This window comes from Sinocyclocheilus anshuiensis, unplaced genomic scaffold, assembly GCF_001515605.1.
Source record: "Sinocyclocheilus anshuiensis isolate Anshui unplaced genomic scaffold, SAMN03320099.WGS_v1.1 scaffold123, whole genome shotgun sequence".
Lineage (NCBI taxonomy): Eukaryota > Metazoa > Chordata > Actinopteri > Cypriniformes > Cyprinidae > Sinocyclocheilus > Sinocyclocheilus anshuiensis.
The window spans coordinates 309463-331564 of NW_015552536.1; the positions used below are offsets into that span (position 1 = coordinate 309463).

General features: G+C 37.9%; 2 protein-coding genes, 1 non-coding gene and 1 pseudogene across 3 annotated transcripts; 1 reads left to right on the forward strand and 3 right to left on the reverse strand.

Moving 5' to 3' along the window:
• LOC107663751 (uncharacterized protein C2orf42 homolog) overlaps positions 1 to 4913 on the reverse strand; it is an 11518-nt pseudogene extending 6605 nt beyond the window's left edge.
• A 4438-nt stretch (positions 4914 to 9351) lies between these two features.
• LOC107663752 (nucleolysin TIA-1-like) lies at positions 9352 to 15058 on the reverse strand (the record flags this gene model as incomplete). Its single annotated transcript, XM_016454062.1, has 9 exons — positions 9352 to 9627; positions 12028 to 12176; positions 12347 to 12485; positions 12568 to 12652; positions 12804 to 12899; positions 13454 to 13562; positions 13695 to 13770; positions 14286 to 14373; positions 14962 to 15058. Coding segments are annotated over 9 exons (978 nt in total), but the record flags the coding sequence as incomplete, so codon positions are not given.
• Positions 15059 to 17665: 2607 nt separating this feature from the next.
• trnag-ccc (transfer RNA glycine (anticodon CCC)) lies at positions 17666 to 17736 on the reverse strand. The gene has a single exon. It is a non-coding gene; the product is annotated as a tRNA-Gly (tRNA).
• A 548-nt stretch (positions 17737 to 18284) lies between these two features.
• On the forward strand, positions 18285 to 21409 carry LOC107663753 (transmembrane protein 232-like). The gene is given in 7 exon segments (XM_016454063.1): positions 18285 to 18401; positions 18600 to 18708; positions 19028 to 19184; positions 19460 to 19554; positions 20502 to 20623; positions 20702 to 20850; positions 20975 to 21409. Coding segments are annotated over 7 exon segments (885 nt in total). The 3' UTR covers positions 21111 to 21409.
• The last annotated feature ends 693 nt before the right edge of the window (positions 21410 to 22102 follow it).

Here is a 22102-nt window from a genome sequence, read left to right on the forward strand (position 1 = left end):
TATATATTGATCTTGAGGTGAAAAATTACCTGGACCAGTTCTTGACAGGCTTTGTGAGATTCACCCTAATATTCTCTTACCATCAAACTGGAAGTGCATCGTCTGATGGATCCTCTCAGTAACACTGGCCAACCACTGCTGGAAACCTAGTGACACATGTGTCTCATCCACCGGCTGGCTGCTTCCTGTTTAATTCACCCAACCACACAACACACATCCAAGTCAACAAACTATGATAATGAAAGCCATGTGTACATCATTTATATTTTCAAACTTAAACGGGTAATGTGATTAGAAATCTCTCAAAATCAACCAACAAAAGTTTCGTATCTGTACTGATGAACAATGATAGCATGAGTGCTGGGGAAAATACAGAAATAAAGTCAAAGAAGAAAAGCAAAAGTATGTAAGGAAAGAGGAAGTATCTGGCAGCACCTGGGTTTTTAAGCCCAGTAGAATTGAAGTGTTTTCTGTGAGTGGGCTTGCGCTGGTTTAGGGTGGGAGCAGAAGTGTCTTTGACAGCCAGAAGAGACGTGGAGGACACAAAGGAAGCTGTGTGAAACAGCGACAGGTCCACAGAGCCAAAGAATAAAAGAGGAAAACAGATTACAGAGGAGGTGGTCAGTAACTGCCGAACATAACAGCAGCATTTAGACATCAACAACAGATTTTAGTGGGTGGAAAATAAGAGAGGTCCATAAGCAGGCCCACACAGAATCTGTGCCAACAGAAAGCTCAGATTTCCACAAAAGTGGAACATCCATCATTCACAAAACTCCCTGCTTCCTTGTGTGTCTGTTTATTAAATATTATAGTTGATATATGTAACACTCTCAGCTTAGCTTAACAAATTTTACCACATACACATATGTCCATGTTGCAGTTACCCCAAAAAATGAATACGGAAACTGCATTATGATAAGGTACAAAGCAATGTTGCCACCTAGGTGACTTTTCAGACCCCTTTTCCATAGAAATGATTAGGCCTAATCATCGCTGACTGAAAACTGACCATTCTTCTTGTGGTTTGTTATTCTCACACAGGCTGTGAGTGATCATTTTATATGTAAATATATCCAAAATCACTACACAGCCTTTGTCTTTAACTGATGTCTGTGGTGATTTTGTCAGATGACACTTCTGTTATAAATCAGGACTTTAGCATTTGTAGCATCTGGACCAATCAGACACACAATATATATTTTGTTAGCTATATTTAACAAATACTCTGTAACACCCCTCAGTTAACAAGCCATATGAGGACCTATGGACCTTTCCCCCGAAATGCGTCTTAACACCTCAGAAAGACACCAGGCCCTGGTCACCATGGCAACCAACGCTGATATCACTGGTTTTATTGCCCAAAGGAATGTGGGTAGAGGGGAAATCACTACCTTTTCCATAGGACGGCCGGAGGGCTAGAGTGAGCGGACTTGCGGCAAACACATGTGACGACCCCGGGCTGGACTCCACTTCGTCCATGTATTTCCTCAGCGACCAGCACGGATCAGCGCCAGGCATGACAAAACGATATCGTCCTCTTTTGGAAGGCCAAACAAAGTAGTTTCACTTTCACAACGAAACACACAGCGCCTTCACGATGCAACTTTACAGATCTTCTTTATGCACCAAGAGCTTGTAACACTTCAAAGAGAAAGGAAAAATTGAAATCGCATCATATGACCCCTTTAAACTACAGAGAGTAGAAGAGAAGCAAATGGAAGTAAAGGATTGACACTAGGCATAATTAAAATGCAATGCAATGACATGAATATGTTAATTAATGCTAACATATGCTAATTTAGCCATTTTCAATGAAAGTGCTTGGCAACAGTGGCCTTTGTGCAGTCGGTCGGAGGTTACTCATTCTGTGTGGCCTGTCCATGAGCTTTAACTTACCAGTAGAGGACTCCACAAATTTGAGTCTCTTGGGACGATGAGAGATGGAAGGCTCAATGTGCTGCTGAGCCTCAGGTATACTGAGCGTTGTGGCATCTGCCCACTCCTGCAGTCCTGGACATGCGCAATAATTCTCACAGTCATCTCTGATACATAAATAAACAATCAATACACTATATATAGACCTGTTCCAAACCTCTTGTGAACCCTAACTAGACAACACTTTTAGTCATCACAGGTGTGCTCTTGACACAAATGCAGGAATAGTATACTCTCTAATACAGCTAATTCTGGCCAAGAGCTATAGAAGCAACGCATGTATCCCTAATGGCGAAAGCAATTCCAGAATGGACTGTGAATATCACCTGCAGTATAGAGGTGAAAAAAAATGTTGAGAGGAAATTACTAATATATATTTAATTCTGTATCAAAAAGTATCAATAAAAAGTGTATCTTCTAATTCATGGACTTCATCCAATTTAAAATGTTAAGTCTGAAAATATATTTGTGTACTATGCATTTTGATGTTTATTAGAATGTTGTTAGCCTAGCTCATGGTAACATCAAAATCTATTGGAAACAATTCAGTCACATTTGCTGTGCACTTCACTTAAGGAGCACTATTTTTGTACTGCACAAGTTGCTTTCTTTGTAGAGCTTTCCAAATCTGTCACTTTTGGAACCTGGTTTCGGATGCAACCTTAGAGCAGAGGTAGCCCTCCAGTAGTAAGCTTGGCTAACTCTGCCTATTTTATGCAGTAGACTAGGGCCAGGGTTCTCAACTCTGGCCCTCGAGATCCATTTTCCTGCAGAGTTTTGCTCGGCAGGTGAGTTTGATCAAGGTTGGGGCTCTGCAGGAAAGTGTATCTCGAGGGCCAGAGTTGAGAACCCCTAGACTAGGGCATTGGATCTCAACTCTTTACAAGCCCACTGCTCTGCACATTTTGTATGTCTTGCCTATTTATAACACCTGATTCAGATCATCAGCTCATTAGGAGAGAGCTAGATGAACTGAAATAAGTGTGCCATATAAAAGAGACATACAAAATGTGTAGAACATTGGGTCCCCATGACCAGAGATAAGAACCACTGAACAAAAGGTATCGAATCCTTCTCCTGAAGGGCCAATGTCCTGCAGAGTTTAGCTCTAAACTTTGCAAGAAAGTGGCCCTTCAGGAACATGTTTGGACACCACTGCAGTAGACAGAAATTAGGCTCACTAGGTCAGTGGTTCTCAATTCTGGTTCTGGCAACGCACTGCTCTGCACATTTTGTATTTCTCTCTTTTCTGTCACATTCAGTTCAGTTCATGGAGATCTCTCCTAATGAGCTGAAAATCTGAATCAGGCGTGTTAGATAAGCATACAAAATGTGCAGAGCGGTAGGTCACCAGGACTGGAATTGAGAACCACTGCACTAGGTTTTGGAAGAGAGCTTATGTGAAGGTGCACATAAGGTGACAACCTAAATCCTAGGTCTTCAACCCTCTACTGGTAACCCACTGTCCTGCAGAGTTTAGCTACAACCCTAATCAAACACACCTGAACCAAATAATCAAGTTCTTCTGGATCAATTCAAATATCACAGTCCAGGGGAGCTGAAGCAGGTTGGAAATAAATTTTGCAGGACAGTGGGTATCCAGAAGCAGGGTTCAAGACCTAGAACCTAAATGGTGGACTTACCATTCATGTTGTAGTTGAGGAAAGCTGAAAACTCAGAGGCCAGCTTCTCATCACTTGTGAAGGCACAAACGCAAGCATAGAAATGGAGGCAGTGCTCAGGTAAATTATGCTGGTGGGAATTTTCTCCATAGTTGATATTAGACTGACCCCCACTTCTCGCCCCCAAATCCCCCTTGGTATTTCCCCCCCCTTGGCTGCACCCACAGTCTTGTCTTTAACACCAGATAAGCCCACCGTCAGATGCAGCAGTCCCAGAGGGTGGACTTCACCTGGTTGGCACTTCACTATTAGGGTCCCTTTAGAAACCCTCTGCACTAGAGGTCCCGGTGTCTCTGTAGCCAGCCTCCACAACTCTTCTTTGGCCTGGGAAGTGGCCACCAGGGCCTCCAGCACAGAGCTCTTGAGTGGCAGAGGTGTTGCTTGGGTCTGACACTCCATGGCTTGCTTCACATGGGTACAGGGACTTTTGGGTGGTTGTGTTACTTGCTGATGGCCACCTTCAACTGTTGACTCGCTTTCGTTCTGCTGGCAAGAGGGCATGTAACAGCGACCGAGGTTGACACGGGTCAGCAGGTTCCGTCTGCAGTAGTAATAGCTGTATCCGTGAGGACTAACTCAACAAAGCCTTGTTGTTCAGAGCCACGTCCCCGCTGATGCACAGAGAACACTTGCGGCCCTCCGGCCCTGCCACCTCCACTGTCTGTTACAACTTGAACCACTTCACATGCCCCTTTTTTCAAACGTCCAGTCCCATGGTCCCCATCCCTGAAGATGGTTCCACAGGCCTTGTTCTTACAGCTGAGGCCACGGGTGCCGTTGTAAACGCCACACTGAGGGCACTTGCGGATGCCTCTTAACGTAGCCTTGCCCAAGTTTGACAGAAATGCAGGAGTCTTCCATTTGTCTCGAGGTCTCCTACTCAAGTTGCTGGAGGTTTGAGTAACGGGAGAAACCACCGTTTGTGACACCAACGGTATTGCAGAGTTTACCAGAGAACCATCCATTGTTAGCAGACGTACACTGAAACTGAGATTGATACAGGACAATTTTATTGTTCATCAACAAGGGGGGAGTCGTAAGCAAAGGACTGTTTAAATACTGTAGTGCTATTATGGTACAGTGCAGCCTTTTTACTCAGACACAAACCCCAGTGAAGTATCGCTGTGTCCCTGTAAAATATTACTGTAAATCCTTGTCTGACTGTCGAGATTGCCATATACTGGTTTGTAAAAAGGTCTGAAATTGTTCTTGATTCAGTTTGATTCATTCACACAGCTCACTCACACATTGAATAATTTGAGGAGGTTTCTTACATGCAGATAGATACTTTATACAACAAAAAACAAAAAGAGCACTGGATGAAGTAGATGTTTACCTACAATCCATTGCAGCAAACAAAACGTGCAAATGTCTTCTGTTGTTTAGCAGCTATGAAGCAGCTCTTTATTGTGCCTGCAACTTGTGAATACTGCAGGCCAATACAATTTACACTATTTACAAAATATACCGAAAAGTAGTATCAAAATATGTAGACACTTTTTTTTTTTTTTTTATAAGGGGCGTATGTATATGGGTCAAAAACAAAAGGGTGTTTCAAGCATCAAAAAAATAAAAGTGCAATACAGCTTTACGTTTTGTTTTTTCACCATACATTAGAATGTGTCCTGTTTAAGTTTATATTTTTTTGAACAAAAAACAATTATTATCATGAATTTTTTACCAAGTTTGACAGAAGACAAAAATGACTAAAATGTCATTCAGTGTAACAATATTTATATACCAAAAAATCTTGTTAGGCATATTTAAAACATGAATCATTTGATGACATATTAAAGGACTATTTAAGCATCACAGTGCAGCCCTCAAATATCAATTAACTTTAAATTTTAAATCTTTACACTTTGCTAATGTCCTTCAAACCACTATGTTTTCCAATTTGCCAGCAAGAAGTTTTTGTAAGGAAGTGAAAATCATTTAAAATATATTTAAATTTAGTATGATCATATATTCTTATTTGTATTTTTATAAGTACATGTCAGAATAAGTATATTGTTTCATTTTTACATAAATATGTGTTACACTGAATGACCATGGTTTGTTACTCTGAATGACGATTTGCCAAAAAGAGAGATAACATTGCCATTGTTCCCATAACTGAAATATTTTTAGTATTAATCCGTGTCATTAAATTAGTTTTAATAATAATCCTGTGTAAATGACTGCAGAAACAGATGTTGAAATATAATAAGCATTTTTCTGATGCTCCCCTGCCATGCTTGCTTAGCTTGTCACTTTGTTTCTGACTTGCTCGGCCTCAAAAATTAATTTTTTCCACATTTATTAATACTTTCTGTTTGAAAAAATAAATTACATTATCAGGATGAGTATTTGGGGTGGGCCTCAGTGATCTCTCTTGAACTACTGACATACTGTAGTGAGGGGGTCTCTCTGCCCAGAATTATTGGCAAGCTGTTATTCCAACAATTACAATCCTCAATATCCTTCTCTTTTCCTGGCTAAAGGCACGTTCACACCAAATACGGTAAGGATAAAGATAAAGATAAAGATAAAAAAAATATATCAAAAAAGTGGGGAAAAAAACCCTTCTGTATAAAAGAATAGCAGATTCTACAGCACAACTAACGATAACGGCACAGAAAAAAAAAGAATCTCTTTTATATTGTTGGATTTTTTTTTCAGCTGATGAATGATAAAAGCATTGACAGCCAATTAGAATTCATTAAACTTTAAAAAGCTGACAACAAATCTGCAGCACATGCTTAGAATGAACAGTGCTATTGTTCATCGGTGTGAAGGCTAACATAGTTACTGTTATAGTTATTTTATAGTTATTGTTCTTGGTGTGAACAGGCTTTAAGAGTGCCACCCAAGCTACTGGGTCCACGTTTACTTTATTAGCTTTTTGGCTTTTTACTGTGCCTAGTGACTCCCTCTGTTCATGGGTGTCTATAATTAATCAATAATCAAATCAAACAATACCAAAATGCATATTAATATTTATTAAGTTTAACACATATTTGTCAATGCTAAACATTCCTAATTTATCTGTAATATGACACTGTGGTGTAACAGAGAATTTGCATTACAATGAATGACTAAACTTCTACATCAGCTAATATTTCAGGCAATCAAATGGCCACCTATTTCAAACAGTGAACTTGACCAGTAAAGTTAATCACAATTGTTCACATCTACTTGTTTTTCAAAAACTCTAACATTAAAAGTGTTTTTTGGCATTTCACTGAATGACGTGTTTTTGTAACCTATGTTATTGTTACCACGACATAAAAAGGTGAAATTATCAAGTATTTAAGAGCAATAAACTCACTTTTCTGCAGCAACACACGGTCTTCCAGGTGCCATTTAATGATGTCAGACTGCCGAATGACTATCAGTTTTGTTATATGATTTCAGAATAACTTCTTATTCTTGTTACACTGAATGACATCTGATAAACGGCATTTTCGGGACAAAAGTCCCCTGTCCATTTAAATACTTAAAAAAACAATTTACTTGCATTTAAGATGGTTTTTATGCATTTTAAATGACTTTTGTCAATGTAATTTGATGCGGACACCAAAAATGGTGACGTCTCGTCTTTGACCCACATACACTGTATATGGCCAAACAACCCTGGTGTTGGATTGGCACGTGTCTAAATACATATTTATTGCCACAGTACCATGTCCAGAAAACCATTGTGCTTTATTTGGTTAGTGTAATTTCTAATTGTAACGTTCCTAGGCAATAACTCTTTAGCCTATGTAATGAATGACGATAGATACATTTAAAATGAGTAGTTTTAGTACATACTTCATGATGCAATTTTAAATAACGAAGACAAAAACACGGTAAACATTCATTAAATATCTTTTTTTTAATTCTTCCAGAAGACATACTTGAACATTTGAACAAATGATATGAAAATGTAATTGACGTGCAATTATACAGTACTACAGTATTAGATTGACAAAGCATTCTAATGACATCGATTCATCGGGACTGATTTGAGTTAAACATTAGCTGTGTGTGCGATAGTGAATGGATAGATGGTGAGAGACAGGCCGGCCTCTACAGCGGCGCTTTCCCGGCGCTCAGTGGTGAGATTCGGCGGAGGATTTCACTTCAGAGCTCCAGCGACCGTCGCCATTCCTCCTTACAAACAGACTCTCCGCTGCGGCTGTAACGAGCTTCCCGATTGGCCACAGAACGACCAATCAAAAGCATACATTATTTACTAGCTCATTAACATTCTGGAAATAATTATTTCTCTTTGGTAACTTGACATTAGATCGTTTAAAGTACTTGTATAATAATTAGACAATAATATATATTTTACATGATCGTTATCCTTTTGCAACTTCTTACTATGCCTTCAGTTATTTTGCTACTTCAAATTTCATGCCGATTTTGATTTACATTTTTTTTTATTAATAACCTACTTATTTCCATCACAACCAACAATTTTGCTCCTAAAAAAAACTTTTTTTTTTCTAATTAGCAACACCAGTATGTAGTGTAAGACCATCCAGCTCAGACAGGACATAACAGGAGAGATAGAAATGTTGGTTCGCATCTGTATTTTAATTGGACAAAGCAAGAACACATAATAGGATGAACATTATTTAAAAAATCCCTCAAAACACAAGGTCTCAATGTATTCGTAGGCACTGCCTATATTTCATTAACATCAGTTTCTTCAAATGAAATCAACTCAAATAAGGCAACATAATTGGTCTAGTCTTTTAAAACTCCAATGGGCAACAGTCCAAAATTCTGATCCACTCAGGTTTCTTGTCTTGATACCAAATACTTCATGAAAGAAAAAGTCAACATTTCGATTTTATACACAGAATTATCGCAATTCTAACAAAATGTTCGTTGCAGCGCAAGGCAGCAAATTCTTCTCCATGAGTTCTCTGGAAGAATCCTTACAACCGCATGGATCAGCATTTAACAGATCCACTAATGCTGAAGGATAGTTGCGATGAAGCCCAAAACCCCTTCACCACCCAGTCCCTCCCACCTACCTACAAAAAAAAAAAAAGCAAGCAATCATCCATAATCAACATCTGAATTGTCTTTACATAGCGTCCTAACAGTTGTTTGGTTATTTACATACAGAATGATATACTTGTAAGCCCTCGAAAAAAAAGTGTAATGCAAAACAATTTAAAATACCTACAATTTGCGTAACATCAAATTCTTGTGAAAACGTATTAATATTGTGCAATATTCATCTGCCTTTAAGGAAAAAAATGTGGCAGTCATCCCTGCAATTGGTTCAGTTTGAGAAATTGAATGTCTAATTAAAAAAATACAACAACTGACATCCATTTTATTCATTTTATAAACAAACAAAAAAAAGTTTCACACGATTCATTGGTGTCATCACTCCTCTCAACAAAATTTTGCTTTTAAAATGGCAAGTCCAAAAAAAAGAAAAAGGCAAAGCTTCATATATTACAAAATCAGCAGCTGAAAACGCTCTAAACAAACCAAAAAAAGCAAAATGGAAAAGTTGCAGTTATTGTTGATTTTATTGATTTATAGTACTTTGACTTAAAAATGGCATAGTCCTCTTCGAATAAGTCGGTCGGACACCAGGCCGAAGACATGTGGATTTATGTGGGTGGGTGTTAATGTGTCTGAACACGTTTGTTGTTTAATCCCAGTGTAGGGCAACTCGAGACCCCGCGATGACGGGCAAGATCTGCCTTAAAGTCTTAAAGGAAAATAACACGTGGCAGGTGGGGAGGGTCAGGAAAAAATGGCACACCCCCTCCCCAGGCCAGGCATCTTGATGGGTGTTTGAGAATGGGGTGGGGGTCGTGTGTAGATCCCTGCTGTGGCCGCAGTGGAGTGCTAGAGTTGTCCGTCGCTTCATCAGTGTGTGTGGTATCCTGCAGTGCCCATGCTGGACTGGTTGGCTAGCACGGTCCCGTTGACTCCCTGCGCAGGCTCCACCACGCCTCCGTTACTCACGGCACTCACGCCAGGCCACCCAGCCCCAGCCTGTATGTGACTGCAAGACAAAGTAGCTGTTAGCTGGTGGAGGAGGCGATATTTGGCAGTTACAAACCTTGAATCTACATACTATAAGGAGAAAAATAGCTGGTGTTTTTATTTGATCATAAGTACTCAGTCTCAAAAGTTTCCCATTTAACTAAAAATGTACGAGTAGAAATGTTGACCACAGAGTCTACACACATTTTCCACTAATTTGTTTAGTGGCATCTATGAAACCCCTCATTTGAACTATTTACCACTACTTTGCACAATAATTACTGTGTGGTGCCACTGATTTCAGATTCGCATGCCCTGAGATGCCATGTAGAAAATGATTCTTTAATGACACTTAACAGTTAATACTTCAGCGCTGTGATACTACATAATAAATGGTTAAAATACACTGTTCGTGTACAAAGGAAAAGGCTCCCACGGATTTTGGACAATGATTTTCCCAGTGGTTTGTGTTTGAAAGATTTTTCTCTTGTCTTTTTTTTTTTTTTCTTTTTGGCTGACGTGTGTCAGAAGTGGGACTTTTATATTTACAGTGTTAGGACTTATCTTGAAAGCCCTGAAATTATTACATTTAAATTCATGTTGTGTTTTTGTCAATTTCTATTTATTTGTGAAAACTACTATATCAGAACAAACGAGAACACAAAAATATAGCTACAAGCAGCGAAGACGAATCCAAGTCACCAGTGCCAACGCCACCCCGGTGGCATCAAGAAAACAGTGCACAGCGGGCACATGCATTTACAGAAACCCACCGTCAGTCTGGTTTTAAGGGTTACAGCAATGAAAGTGCTCCACTATAACATCAAGAGTGTGAAGCAGACACAAATAGAGAGAGAGAGAGAGAGAGAGAGAGAGAGAGGGAGAGAGAGAGAGAGAGAGAGAGAGAACAATATATAAAACTTCGGTAACACTTTACAATAAGGTTTCAGTTGTTAACATGAACTATATTAGTTAACATTAACAATATTTATATAGCACTTACTAAATCTCAGTTAATTTACTAACACATCAATTAAAATTTAAAGTTGTATCTGTTGACATTAGTTAATGTACTGTGAAGTAATATAAAAATTTTTATTATCCAACTTTAACAAAGGTTAGGTAATAAATGCTGTAAAAATATTGTTCTTTGTTAGTTCATGTTAGTTAATGCATTAACTAATGTTAACAAATGAGGCCTTATTGTAAAGTGTTACTCAGTAACTAATATGAACTAACAAAGAACAATATATTTTTACAGCATTTATTAATCTTTGTTAATGTTATTTAATAAAAATGTTAGTGTTCATGTTAGTTCACAGTACATTAAGTAATGTTAACAGATTAACTTTACATTGTAATAATGTATTAGTAAGTTTTGAACTTAATATCAACTAACATTAAATGTTATATAAATATTGTTAATGTTAACTAATATGGTTAATTAAGATTTTTTTTTAAATGAAACCTTATTGTAAAGTGTTACCAGTTACTGCATTGTTAACAAATGAGACCTTATTGTGAAGTGTTACCAAAACTTTTAATGATCTACCAGATATAAAAAAATTAAAAATACAAAAAAAGATTTTAATGCTTTACAAGCATTTCTAAAACAATTATGTAAGACCTGCACAAATAAAATTAATACCATATGAGCAGGGTAGGGCAATGTCTATGATAACACATTAAACTGTAAAAGGCATGATTTACAGATCAGATACAGGTTTCCACAAAAACAAAAAGTTTTATCAAATGAAAAACTTAACTTTTCAGCCTTTAAACTATTTTTAAGAAAATGGATGTAAGCCAAAAGTATCAATTAATATATTAAATTAATCAATTATTATCAATCAATTATTACATTAATTAAATAACATCTAAATATATCTAAATCGTTTAGATTTTTATAATGAATTATCTGGTCGATCCACTAGTTCACAATTAAAATGTTGCGTGTTTGCAGCATAAAAACATGGGCTGATTTTCATATTGGTCTGAACAAAAATAGCAGAAGGGCTTATTGAAAATGCAAATTCATCCTCTGCCAGCAGGAGGCGCTTTTGGAACTGCAGACTATAGCGGTTTCCACGGTAACGGCTGTAAACAAAGCACTGCAGTACTTTGAAACATGCAGCGCTCATGTTTATTCAATGAAATCACAGCCTTTAGAAGTTTAATCGTCACTTTCAGCCTTATCGCAATTCTTGTCTTTCTGTCCCCAAATTTAAGACCTCTTGAAATTATAATTAAGACTTTCTTGTCCCACTTAAGTCTTTTTATGGCCTTAAATTTGATAACTAAATATAAGACTTTTTAAGGACCTGCGGAAACCCTGTAATTAAACCAGTGAATTGGACTCCAAGAAAGTAGCCTTTTGAAATTATGCAAAACAGAGGCCATTGTTGATCTGTAGACTTACTTGAAGCCCTGCTGGTTCCAGGCCTGTCCGTACACACCGTAAGTGGGTACCTGCCAGCCATTAGGGACGTACTGACTAATTTGTTGTGCGTTGCCGTACCACTGTCCCCACTGGCCGTATGGTTGTGCAGCAAAACCAACTTTGTTCTGCTATAAAATCAGAACATGCCCAGGAGTTATTTATGCATTTTTTTATCAGGAAACAATTCTCATATTTGCAACATTACATGACATTACATTCCACTATTCAACATTATATTTACCAGAACTTTCAAGACTTTTTAGAATAAAACACAGAATGGAAACATACTACTGCTCACCTGAGGTACCTGCACCTGCTGCATAGGGCTCACCATCTCTGTAGTCTCTTTACCCCAGTAACATTTCACCATGTGACCTTCTACGGACGTGCCATTAACAGACACTATCGCATGAGCTGCACTTTCATGAGAGTTGAACCTGCAGAGATCAAGAGTGTTACATCAGCCTCCACCATTAGGACCTGTAACCACCACATTTCACTTGAACGACATTAACATACCTCACAAACGAGTAGCCTTTGTCTGGGAACACTCGGATTTCCATTATTTGGCCAAAGGGGGAAAAGGTCTGTCTCATGAGTTGTTCTACATCAAAATGAGAAGAGGAGCACATTGCAAACGTGAATGAATTGAATTCAAAAGGGTTACAGAGACAGTACAAAAAAGTCCAGGTTCAGCTTCTCAAAAGGATAAACAAATTAAAGGTATAATGTTTTAGCCTGCAGCAAACATTAACCTGTAAGGCCTGTAGTGACTCCGCCACAATAAACAGTGCAGTTGCTGGGGCTGGACTGGTTCACTACCTCATCAAACGACAAGTGCTTGGCGTTTGCTGTGAAATTGATTAATGAAATGCCGATTAGTCTCTGTGTTCATACAAGTTCATACACAATTTAAACGTTGTCATCTTTGATTGTCATAAAATTTTGAAGTCATTCAAAGCTGGGGTCCATTTTTTCTGTAGATGTCGGTTGTCACTTGTATCAAGACACTGCACCAGGATTGACATAATGATGCCAAACATGTTCTTGCAAGTCCTATCATTAACGTTAAACCTGTGAGACAAGTCTTGATGTGCCATATTTAAAAAAAAAAAAAAGAAAAGAAAAAGAAAAATTTGCTTTGCTTATTCTTGGAGTTACTATTGTGATAAATCGGTTTTCTGCAAAACTTCCACAAAAGATATTTTGTGTTTAACCTACAAAGCTCATAAAGGTTTGGAATAAAGGCGAGAGTAAATGACAGTATTTTCTTTTCTTTTGACAGAACTAACACTTTTAGCATGGGTTAGACTGCAGCTTCATGATCACAGTTAGAAAAAGAATAAGGTTTGCTCTTGATTTAAAAAAAACGTGCAGAAGTCTTTAAAAGCATATGGATACTCACTTTCATAGGTGGGTTTAGGCGCTGGGGGTTTTCTTGTAGCCCAGTTAGTCCTGATCTGCCTGCCGCCCAACCACTGACCTCCCATTTGCTGAATGGCATTCTCTGCATCCTGCAAACAACCAGCACAACAAGAACATCAGCACATGGCCACAACAGAAGCTTCTGCGATGTGCATTCAAATGCAGATGCTCCCCACCCTTAGTTAAAAACCTGCATTTCCTGATGTTCGATCATGACTCACCCATTTGTTGAAGAAAGAAACAAAACCATAGCCTTTAGACTTCCCCGTCGCCATGTCTTTGACTACACGTGCATCTCTGAGAAAGAGAGAAAAAGTTGGGCGTGTTGACAACAGACAGCTTAAACTGGGAAAAATTATACTGGAACTCTTTGAGACTTTTAAACATCAGTAAGGGTGAAGTCAACAAATGTGTTAGTGTCAAAAAATAAATAAATGCTGCCCACTGAAAAACTGCTCATTATAAAAACCCATTTTACACATTCAAATGAACATAAAAATCTGGACATTGCCAGAAAAACAGTTTATATGAGATTTTAAATAACCCTAGACAGATACTCAGACACGGTCATATTTAATAAAATGACAACTCGGCTATACATGCAAACTGAAAGTGGGGCAAAAACATAGGTGTGCTGATGTGTTTCTGCATTATTCATGAATGACCTCTCTTTGATAAAAAGGTGACAAGCCTTTTACATGACCTTACACGTTACTGGCTTACTGGGGTTTAAACAGACTGAATGACTCAAAGTAGTTGAATGCAACTCTTTTCTTTTCTTTACTCAAAATGCATCAGGTCATTTCACTTACGATATCCTTCCAAAGGGTGCGAAGGCAGCTCTGATGTCATCAGTGGTGATTTCTGGGCTGAGGTCTCCAACAAAGACATGGAAGTGATCTAACGCACACCAAACAAGAGTTACTTGGAATCAGAATCACTTTTATTGCCAAGTACTGTGGGTATACATGTACAAGGAATTTGTCGGTGTATTGGTGCTGACAATAAAATACAAGAATAAATATACAGGTGCATCTCAATAAATTAGAATGTCATGGAAAAGTTCATTTATTTCAGTAATTCAACTCAAATTGTGAAACTCGTGTATTAAATAAATTCAATGCACGCAGACTGAAGTAGTTTAAGTCTTTGGTTCTTTTAATTGTGATTGAGAGACCATTTTGAAGGCTCAGGAAACCTTTGCAGGTGTTTTGAGTTGATTAGCTGATTGGCATGTCACCATATTCTAATTTGTTGAGATAGTGAATTGGTGGGTTTTTGTTAAATGTGAGCCAAAATCATCACAATTAAAAGAACCAAAGACTTAAACTACTTCAGTCTGTGTGCAGTGAATTTATTTAATACACGAGTTTCACAATTTGAGTTGAATTACTGAAATAAATGAACTTTTCCACGACATTCTAATTTATTGAGATGCACTTGTATATATTTTTAAGATTATAAGCATTAATTGAAGATGGAACTCACTGGTTGTGTCTTTTTTCTGGCTGCTTGGTGATGTAGCCCAGTTGACCTTTACCTCCTGGGATAGAGGGGTATAGGAAGGAAAAGATTGAGAGAAATATTACAAATGATACAGACATGGACAAGTTGCTGCTCTCTATTTATCTATTAATAAATCACTCTCCTTAAAGGGGTCATATGATGTTGCTAAAAATAACATTATTTGGTGTATTTGGTGTAATGAAATGTGTTTATGCGGTTTAAGGTTCAAAAAACACATTATTTTCCCACATACTGTACATTATTGTTTCTCCCCTATGCCCCGCTTTTCTGAAACACGTCGATTTTTACAAAGCTCATCGGTCTGAAAAGTGAGGTGTGCTCTGATTGGCCAGCTATACAGTGCGTTGTGATTCGCTGAATACCTCAAGCGTGAGACGGAAATGTTAAGCCCCTTAACATACTGTGATGCCGTGTCCCGGCCGGAGCGATGAGACAAAAACATTAAAACCCATTATAGACTAGGCATTTGTTGCATCCAGTGGGGACATAATTCCGGATTATAATGACTTATATTGTCTTTTTACACGTTACGTTGCATCGCGCCGCGTAAACATAAAAGCATGTCTGCATTTGTGATCGGAGAAATGACAAACTACAAACGCTACTCTACACTGCTCAAAACTCGCGGTTGAATCATCAGTGTCAAATTCTTTAAATATGAAAACATACTTACAGTCTGTGAGTCAGAACAGCCGGCACTGTAGTCTACACTCCCAGAATCCGTAAACAGTCATCCATAAAATGTGCTGCACACATCTGAATATTTGGGTTGAACTGTTCTGAGACGGTGTTGCAAATACAACTTAACCACTGATTTCTAGTCGTGTCCTCTTTTGGAAGACCAAACAAAGTAGTTTCGCTTTTTACAACGAACCACACATCGTCTTCACAACATGGCGGCAGCGGTGGCAGCAACAGTAAAGATTACCTGTTGAGGATAAAATATTTTGCACTGAATAGGCATAAGGCTTAATAATTTGCCTCTAATGTATAATCTTGTTCTAGATTTAAATTCTAGATATTTGAAGGGGTAATATGGGTAAAATAAAAAAAAAATTTTTTTTTTTTTTCTTTAAAGTAGACTTTTTTTCAGGACTCTTTGAATAGAAAGTTCAAAAGAAAACCATTTATTTTCATCTGTTTTTAATGCTGATAGTAAGAAATGTTACTTGCGCACCAAATCAGCATATTAGAATGATTTCTGAAGGATCAAGTGACACTGAAAACTAAGTAATGATGCTGAAAATTCAGCTTTGCGTCACAGAAATTAATTACATTTTAAAATATATTAAAATAACCTCGGTCACATCCCGTGACAGGTTTCCTACATACCTGGACCAAAAAAATAAACAAATAATGGATAAGCAAATGACAATGAGTGACATGCTGAATACAAGAAGCATTTATTTGAATGTATAATTTGATACACCAATTAAAGGGGTCTTTGCGTGCAATCTGTGCCAAATTCAAGTACCTGAGTTACGATGTTCCAACTCATTTACATTACAAAGGAATTAGGTATGCATGAGGACCCACTGGCCGTTACTTAACCTTAAAAAACCTAATTAGTCATCCGGAAATGAGCTGCTTATTATCGTGTATACAGGTTTGAAACAAAGGGATGACAAAACAGAACGCGCAGCCAGCATGAGCGACCAGCAACAAAAGAATTCACCATTTGTACATGTTAAATCTGTATTTGGGCGCTGGCTGCGTGTATTTATAGACGTAAAGCGTTATGAACACTTCAGTGAACACACTACACAGGCTCTTTGTCTAGCAATGCTGTAACGACAATGAGCTTTCGGCAAGTACAAGGCAACTTCACACACTCGCACTCAAACACAGGCAGCAGTGTGAGTGGCCCTGCTGTGGCCTCCAAGTTACAGGCCTGCTGCAATTATCGAAATAAACTCAGTAACTAGCACATGGGTAACGAAATGCTTGGAAACCACACGACTGTCCCGTGTCTAACTTAACGGTCTTGGGCGTCAAATATAATGTAACTCTTTTATTCCATCAGTCAGAGCTTTTGTTTGAGGCACAAAATGTACACGTCTGTTTTTGTGGTTGTGGTTCCTTTAGAACCACACTCAAGACTGTTATCAACTAATAATGAAAACTGGAAAGTGTTTTTAAACCGGTGCGGCATGAATTAATTCATATGATGTGAAGGTGCCTGTCTAAAGTGTTGGCGTACAATGCCAAAATACGTACAGGGTCTTGGGCTGCTCGTCGTCCATCATATTTTCCCGATCGAATTAAGACACCGAACCCTGAGGAAAAAAAACAATCCTCTGGTGTAGATTTTGAGATGATCTCGAGTTCCGCCGGTGCCTCGCTCTTTCCAGTGTTGTTACCCTCTCTGTTGTCCGCCAAGCCTGTTATAATGAGAGTAAATGTGAAATGCCGCCTCGGCTGACTCCAGTTATGAACAATGGAAAGGCGACATAAGATGGCGGAGCAACCGGACCGGAAATGCAAGCGCGCATGCGCGTGCGAACTACAACGCGCGCAGAAAGCAAGCTTTGAAAACGCGCCTGAGCGCTGTACACAGTACATTATACAGTGATTTATGTGTACCCTTTGCAGTGTTTAGAAGAGAATAACAGTTCTACGGTTAAAGAAATGCACTGAAATGTTTAGATTCACAGACAAAAATATGTGCGCCGCCCGGGAATCGAACCCGGGTCGCAAGAATGGGAATCTTGCATGATACCACTACACCAGCGGCACTGTGCTCAAGATCCTGCGCGTGCGGCTTATCATGCGCGACATTACGTCAGATAAAAAAGTCAATATGACGGCATGCTTAATCTAAACACTGAGCCGACAGTGACACAAAAAGTCTAAATTATGAGATAAAAAGTCAATTATGACTAAATTCGTGTCGTAATGACATCTTCTCATGGCGAGTAGCTTTGGACTTTATAAATTTGTGCACCGCAATGAACTCTTTTAAAGTTTATATTCATCTGTATGCATGTATTAAAAATGTCTGTTGACTATGTAACCATAGCAACATTTCCACCACGCAGAGGGAGGGATGTCACTGAGTGGACTTTCTGCATCGTCCTCAAAATTCCCATCAAACCTTGTTTAGGAATAGTGCCTCACTCTCAACAGCAGGATTTCAACAAACGTTTCAGAAAAAAGAACGAAGAAACTGGTACTCCTGAAATGCCACCGGTGTCAGAAGGTATCTGAAGAAATAAATGACATTATTATTTTTCTGCTTACCTCAAAACGAAAGAACGAAACAGTGATATATCCATCCATTAAAAATGTATATTATTATTATTGAACTGACACTGAATAAAGAAGGCAACAGTCAAACACAAGGCTGCAAAGAGCAGGAAGAGTATGAAGATCTTGCAAGGCAGTTTCTTAGTCGATGCAAGGTATTAAACACGCTTCCTTCATTGTTCATCCGGGTTGAATTGTCTTAGAAATAAGGCTTCTTTATGGAGATGTATTAAAAGACCGTCTGACAAGTTGTGATGAGTTGACGCATTACTCTCTCCAGCCACAAGGTGGAGACAACCCTCCATTGATGAAAACATTCGACTAAAGCGCAGCGATTCTCTTTTTGTCCTCAGCGTCGCGCAGGATTCGCATCTGGAGGTGAAGGCAAACATGTTGATCTCCCCGAGACCTGGTGGACACAGCTTCTCCTGCTGAGCTTGAGCAGTGAAAAAGTTAGAAAGGGTGTGTCAGTGACTTGCAGTGACTGACAGTTTCTGCTTTTACAAATGAATCATCTGTTAGGTTACAGAATTCATATTGAGAGTCACAGAGTGTGTGCCATGTGTTGACTCCAGTACTCAGAACGTATTAGAGGTTAATGCTATGGTACTTTTATAGGCCATAAGAGTGAATAATTACAATATTCACATACCATGGGTACACTCCAAGGTACTTTTAAGAATATTATGGTACATACATTTCCAAAAACATATTACCATGGTACTTTTTGGTTCATTTTGTTAGTGGAAAAATGACAGATGATGCCCATGAGTTTTCTCAGATTCATTGGATGTCCTGGTCATGTCATTGGACCACGCACCCGTTCATGCAGATCAGATCCCTGTGCTGTTCCACCTGGAGTCAATCCAGTGCTTCCTGTGCTCTGACACAACTCTGTTGGACCAGCCATGTTCTTACGAGATGAAGATGCTGCAGGTATATGCAACACAGTAGAAATATCTCTAAACAAGGGTCATTCTGTAATTGCAGACACTTTTCGTGCAAAGTTTCATATACAGAATGTCTTATATTCTTCTCTGTGTGTGTGTGTGTGTGTGTGTGTGTGTGTGTGTGTAAAAATCACACTCAGATATTTGCTAACTAAACACAAGTAAAGCCTGTTTTACTCGGTGTAATTGCAGAATTACCCATATATCAGTCCTTGTTTAACCTATATGTTTCTTTTCATATATAGTTCTGCTGACAGTTACACTGGTTATTTAGTCTCTATGATGCTGTACGTCTTTCAACTGATTGGTAATTTGAAAGGACATTGGCCAAGCAGCATCTATCTTCACAGCTCAAAAGGTCTGAGACAGTCTTAGGTCAAACATTATTGCAAAACAATAAAATATCTATATTTATCTCTGGGTTTATATTTACCACTACAAAGATGTTTTAGTAAGTAAACTACAATACTGCAAAATAAGAGTTTATGTACCAAGAATTAATTTTGGAATATTCTGTTAAAATGTTCAAATAAATGTTCAAATAAATTTGAATATTAAGTTTAATGTAGATGTTAACAGATATTAATATATACGTATGGAAGCCCGTTTTCACCACATAAGAAAAACAAATCATGCCTTAGTAAATCATGATTATGACATAAAAGTCTAAAATTGTAAGGTACTAATTCATAATTATTAGATAAGTCAAAATTTTGACATAAAATTACATTAAAATAATAATAATTATATACTAACAACAAGTTGAAATTATGACACACTAACTCGTAATTATGAAATAAATTTGGAAATTAATTTTTTAATAACATAAATGGTCATAATTATGACATAAAAGTTGATTTTATGAGATACTAAGTCCTAATTATGAGATAACAACCCTGCATTTTGTCATAAAAAAAAATAAAAGAAAAAGTCATAATTGTGGCAAAAAGTTGAACTTTTGATATATTGTCATAATATGACAAAAATAATAATGACATAAAATGTCAGTTATGACATTAAAAAATGACTTTTCATGTAATAATTACTAAATATCATAATTTTGACTCGCATAATAATTACTTTTTATTCATCATTTATTCAAAGCATTTTTAGGTGGCAGAAATTGGCTTGCTTAAATATGTTACATGACATAATATTTTATATTTTATTGAAAAGAAGTATTGAGTTATGACCTGAGGACAGGTTATTTCAAAGTGCAAATGTTGCTACTTTCAAAACTAATGGCAAGTAAAATTGTGGGACATATCTCAAGAATCAGTGGAAGTTTACTTCATCTGTTGACAGGGCTGTTAAAGTGTGAGACACACTACCAAGAGTTCCCCAGCATGTTATTTGCCGCTCACTTCATGGTGCGCGTCACGGAGATTCTGTGTGGTCTCAAACTTACCAACGACAATTCAATGTAGGTTTGATGGCTATGTCAACTAAATCAGAAAGGGAGTGCTGAATGATTCACTGAATTGCCAACTCTATTTGATTGGCAGGTCTCCGTGGAGGCACAGGAGCATGGCGTTAACCAGATACTACTGCAGTGCCTTCTCAGCTATCACTGTGTGCAAAACAATGGCACTCAGCTCTCTGAAGTGATCAAACAGCTTATGTTGCTGAGAGATAAACTTCAACATGACAACTGGTGTGTGAAGTGTTTGTGAGATGCTTTCCACAGGTTTTACGTTATGTAAGCAGCTTATAGGTGGAACTGTAGGTTAAAATCCCAAAGTAACATCAGTGTGTTTCGTGTTTTCTGTTCGCCTCAGGACTGACTGTGGGTTAGGACTGGTGATTCTGGGAGAGGCTGCCAAATCTAGCATGCTGTGCCTTCAGACCCTTCTGAACCTTCACGTGGCCCAAAGACAGGATAGTTCTCAGGTGCATAAGATAGCAGAGGGATGAAAGAAACACATTTAACACATTCAAACACTGATTGAAAGGAATGGTTCAAACAAATGAATGAATAAAAATCAGAAAGTCAGTTGGGGTTTAGAACAAGATGGTGGGTTAGTGACAAACACGAGTGTTCAAGTGTTTAATCTTTTTTTTTTTTTTTTTCAAATATTAATATGCAGTGAAGTAGTTTTGTTAAAATATTTTCCTCAGAAATAATAATAAAATATTATGCCAAACTATGAGGTTAAGTAATGAGGTTGTTTTTCTTTTTCTTCTTTATGTTTTATCCCCATAGTATTTTTGACTTTATGCCCCCAAAAACAAGAAACAAGAAATAAAACAACAATGGTAGAGTATACTGCAAATTATCTGTATACATGAAATACCTGTACGGCCTACAACATTTGCCAAAATGTGCAGTTTACAACAAAACTCGTTGTGCACAGTATATACTGTATATATATATATATATATATTTCTGTCATGACAACTCTCGGAGGGATTGACAACATGACAAATGTTAATGTATTTGGTCTTGGTGAAATAGATCTATATAAACCATGTCTGCATTTGTGATCGGAGAAATGACAAACAACAAGTGCTACTCTACACTGCCCAAAACTCGCGTTTGTGAGACTTTAGTCTTTGCAACTTTACAGATCTTCTTTATGCACCAAGAGCTTGTAACACTCCAAAGAGAAAGGAAAAATTTAAATCGCATCATATGACCCCTTTAAACGAAAGGACATTTGCTATTTGAAAGAAAATGGAAGAATATTTTGATATGTCCCGCTCAACTTTTTTGTTTTAATACATCAGTACAGGGAAGGCAGTTGTCTTTGTCAGACCATTTCATGGCGTTATGGCTTCATCTACACAAACAAACAAAAGAAAGAAAGAATACAGTTGTGTTTTGTGTTATTATTTCACCCTTATCCAGCTGAATAATGCATGAGGCTTATGTTGATTCAGTCCAATTTGTAGAAGTTATATTGTGC